General features: G+C 33.8%; 1 protein-coding gene across 2 annotated transcripts; it reads right to left on the bottom strand.

The window, feature by feature from the left end:
* Positions 1–1,170: 1,170 nt before the first annotated feature.
* On the bottom strand, positions 1,171–3,071 carry VAMP727 (vesicle-associated membrane protein 727). 2 transcript variants are annotated; one of them, XM_078981441.1, is made up of 6 exons: positions 2,958–3,071; positions 2,280–2,534; positions 1,981–2,170; positions 1,781–1,901; positions 1,616–1,678; positions 1,171–1,502 (listed from the first exon to the last, which is right to left on the bottom strand). In XM_078981441.1, exons 2-6 carry the CDS (start codon positions 2,467–2,469, stop codon positions 1,359–1,361), a joined length of 708 nt encoding a protein of 235 aa, XP_078837567.1. In that variant the 5' UTR covers positions 2,470–2,534; positions 2,958–3,071; the 3' UTR covers positions 1,171–1,358. The 2 variants fall into 2 exon arrangements, with proteins under 2 accessions (XP_078837567.1, XP_078837568.1); XM_078981442.1 differs by having other exon boundaries at positions 2,739–2,997.
* Positions 3,072–3,545: the final 474 nt, after the last annotated feature.

A 3,545-nucleotide genomic window follows, 5' to 3' on the forward strand; every position in this document is an offset into this window, starting at 1 on the left:
TGGTTCCTAACATCATCAAACCATTATCTATTGTTTTTAAAGCTTAGGAAGCAGGTATATCAATGTAAAATCACTAAAATGTAATACGACTTTTAGGAGAAAAAGGGAATATAACGTCACAAACTTATTTAGAATTTAGGTGCTAGAAGAAAACTTATTCCTCTTTATTGTATTTTCTGTATATGCTTTGGAAAGATTGTCAAAAAAAGAAGGGTTAAGGACTTGATATGATAAGAAATTATGTTCCTATGTACATATTTGGTCATTTTCTTTTTTGTACACGGTTTCCCATTGAAGTAACTTTAACCGTTCAGCAAACACCATTTTGACCAGCAATAGTCGGGGTAGCCGGTTTCCGATGACTCATCTGATAGGTTAATTATTTGATAGGGTATCGAACTATGCTGCAGGTGTACCTATTTGGTTGTTTTTTCTACACAATTTACCATATGTTTTGTTTAAAATACAGTTAAAATGACATGTTCTGTTAAAAAACACCTAACTCTTTTATACTTATTTATCCATAAAAGTAAATCAATGACGTATTAACACACATACCAAAAAAAAAAAAAGAGAGAATGACATTAAAAGGGAAAAAATGATGAACATGTTATTCTTTTCTAAACCATATATTATTATTATCGACACTCTGATTGTTGTTCATCGACCAAATGTTTTTCCTTAATTTGATTCAGTTCATTGTTCTGTTTTGTGGTATCTTATTGTTCAAGTCGTTGAAAATGTACCATATATTAACTCATGCTTTCAACTTCAAACGTAACGAACTTTTAGATAAATTTGTCAAACTTTGTGTTTTAGCTTCAAAATTGGGCTACAAAATACCTTTTCTTTTGAGCTTGATGTGATTATTAAAATTGTAATAGTTAGATACTGTCATGTAGCTTTAAGACGTATCTGGCTTAATTTTCAGGATGAATGTAGTAAATGGCTAGTGTGAACGTTTTTTCAATCTTAATCACCATTATCTAGTACATACTCATGTGACCAATCGTGAAAAACATGATACATAGTTCATATAAACAAATCATAGTTTCTTACCCCATCACTATTATCTAGTACATACTAAAAAAACATCATTTTCCCCACAAAATAGGATCAATCAAGTCGCATGTGTTTTATAGAAAGTGACAATAAATGGCTGTGCATATATCATGTTTAAGTTCACTCATCATCTTTCATTTATGCAGAATTATAGATAGTGCATATACACGAACAGCAAACTGAAAGCGTGACGGTGATACGTGATTTATACATAAAAACCAATAATCAAAAAAGTAAAAAAAAAAAAAAAAAAAAACATCTATTAGAGTTCACGACAAACCCTAGAAATAAGAGTTTCAACATTTGAAACCCCTACAAGCCATGAGCCAGACTATGATGATAAAAACTGCAATGGCTCCTCCAACCATGAGCTTCATCTGAAGATTCTGCAACCACATCTTCCTTCTTAGTTGCCTTCCTTGCCTTTGAAAGCTATCTGCCTGTATGTAACACCAGTTTCACAACAATTATAAACCTTCAAGAACTCCCTTTTATTACTTCACCCTAAATAAAAAAAAAAATACAATTTTTAAAAGAAACATAAAAGTTATACCTGGAATTGAAGGTTTTCTGTTTTATCCACTAGTAATTCGATCTTCTCACCACGATCCAAAACCTTTATTACAAACACAAATGTTGATTCAGTTTCACTAAATGCATTTGTGTTTAGTTATACAAATGAATTGAGAAAAAAAGAAGAAAGCTGTTTACAGTTTACCTTCTCAATGTTGTCCATCATAATCCCTTTAACCTCTGTAATCTGAGCCTTCAGTTTAGACAGCTTACTCATTTCATCTGGATGGTTTAAACAATACTCCATGTGTTCCTTTATCTTTGGCCTATTAATAACAGCAAAGAATAATTATGATAAAAGAGAACTATTACAAAAACTCCAAGAATAGTATGAGATCAACATACCCAAACTCTCTATCAAGATTATAAGCAATACTAAACCGATCTTCAAATAGATCATCATCACTGTCGTCGGCAAGAGGGTGATCATTACCAATACTTGCTCCATAACGTTTAGTGAAGTCATCTTTCACTCTCTCCAGAAACACAAATGGCACACTCCTCCCTGCTGATTCATCAGCAACAACAAGAAAAACTGCATCGAATAGATGATAAAATCACCCATGTTATGAGTTATGAACGCTAAATTGACAGAAACAGTAGTACAAAATAATATTAGCAAATGTTTATAAGTTTGCACATACCGAAGCCACTATCAAGCAAGAAGTTGAAGGTGTAGCCGTCGCATGAATATGTGTATTTACTGCTACCCGAAGGCAACTTCTGTAAGCATTGAACAGCAACCGTGCTGACGTTTCCTGAGTAGGCTGTGTGTTCAGCCAATACAACGGTCCCTTTCGCAACAAAGCTATAAATCAATCCTTTCTGACTCATCTTTGGATTCCTATCACTTCAAATCAATCGTTTCTCACCAAATTCGTCCTACGAGGGGGTTGATCCTGAAAACAGAATATAAAAGCCTCAAATTTCTCAAACAACTTTATGCAGAATAAAAAAAAACAGAGGAACGCATAGCCCATCTCAAGTCGCTTCTGCATTTTACGATTAATAGTTGATGGATTGATCGTGATTAGATGATCTACAAGATAAATACATAAGAAACACCACTGAGGATATCTTAATTAACCCTCGCTGAAACCTACCTCACAGAAATCACGAGAGATATAATTAAACCCTAAGATGAGGAATTTGCGGATGAACTCTTACGATCGAGGAATTCCAAGTCTAAGAGACAATGAATCAATCGATCTAGCTAACCGTAGCAAGTAAATTAAGGAAACAGATGATGATTGAACTTGTATGCCAGAATTTTTTTCATAAATTGCCGAAATCAGCGAAAGAGATAGAGAGAAGGGGGGAACCTGAAAAAGGAATCGGGGTTTGATCTTTTCTTTTCGTGGGGATTTCGTTTTGCTTCGTGGGCACGAGTAAACGAAAGAGTAGGCGGAGAATTCCAGTGAAAAAGTGTTTTTAACGCGACCGGCAGATTTACAGATTTGAACCACAAAAAATTATGCTATTGTCAGTTTAAGCATGCAACTACTAAATATATACAGATTGCCCCCCTAAAACTTTATTATTTGTTATTTAAATGTTCTTTTCCTTTGATGGACCAAGAACAAGACTATTGGCCAAACATCTACTTATTTTCGTGTACAAGGATTAAGGGCAACCTTCATTCTGAATTGGGACTAATATTCAACTTCATCAAGCGATAACTATTGATTAGAGGTGCACAAACTTGATTTGATTGGAATTAGATATTTCAAAAATCAGTATGAAGTTATCCGAATCGATATATCCAACCTGTTTGATAAGCATCCGAATTTAGAACCACCAAAAACCTAAAATAAGATATTTTACTTTTACCCGAATTTTTGGATATAGTCAACTAGTCGTTGAGCTCAAAAATAAACATGAATATATAGTTGTTTGGACTTTGGATCCCC

The sequence above is a fragment of the Lactuca saligna genome, chromosome 2 (genome assembly GCF_052625555.1).
Source record: "Lactuca saligna cultivar CGN05327 chromosome 2, ASM5262555v1, whole genome shotgun sequence".
NCBI lineage: Eukaryota > Viridiplantae > Streptophyta > Magnoliopsida > Asterales > Asteraceae > Lactuca > Lactuca saligna.

Excerpts from the sequence above, each read along its gene's own strand:
- VAMP727 (XM_078981441.1), bottom strand. The coding sequence starts at position 2,469 with ATGAGTCAGAAAGGATTGATTTATAGCTTTGTTGCGAAAGGGACCGTT. Across the intron at positions 1,902-1,980 it reads AATCTTGATAGAGAGTTTGG|GCCAAAGATAAAGGAACACA; the intron begins GTATGTTGATCT and ends TGTTATTAATAG. Across the intron at positions 1,503-1,615 it reads CAGAAAACCTTCAATTCCAG|GCAGATAGCTTTCAAAGGCA; the intron begins GTATAACTTTTA and ends TGTTACATACAG.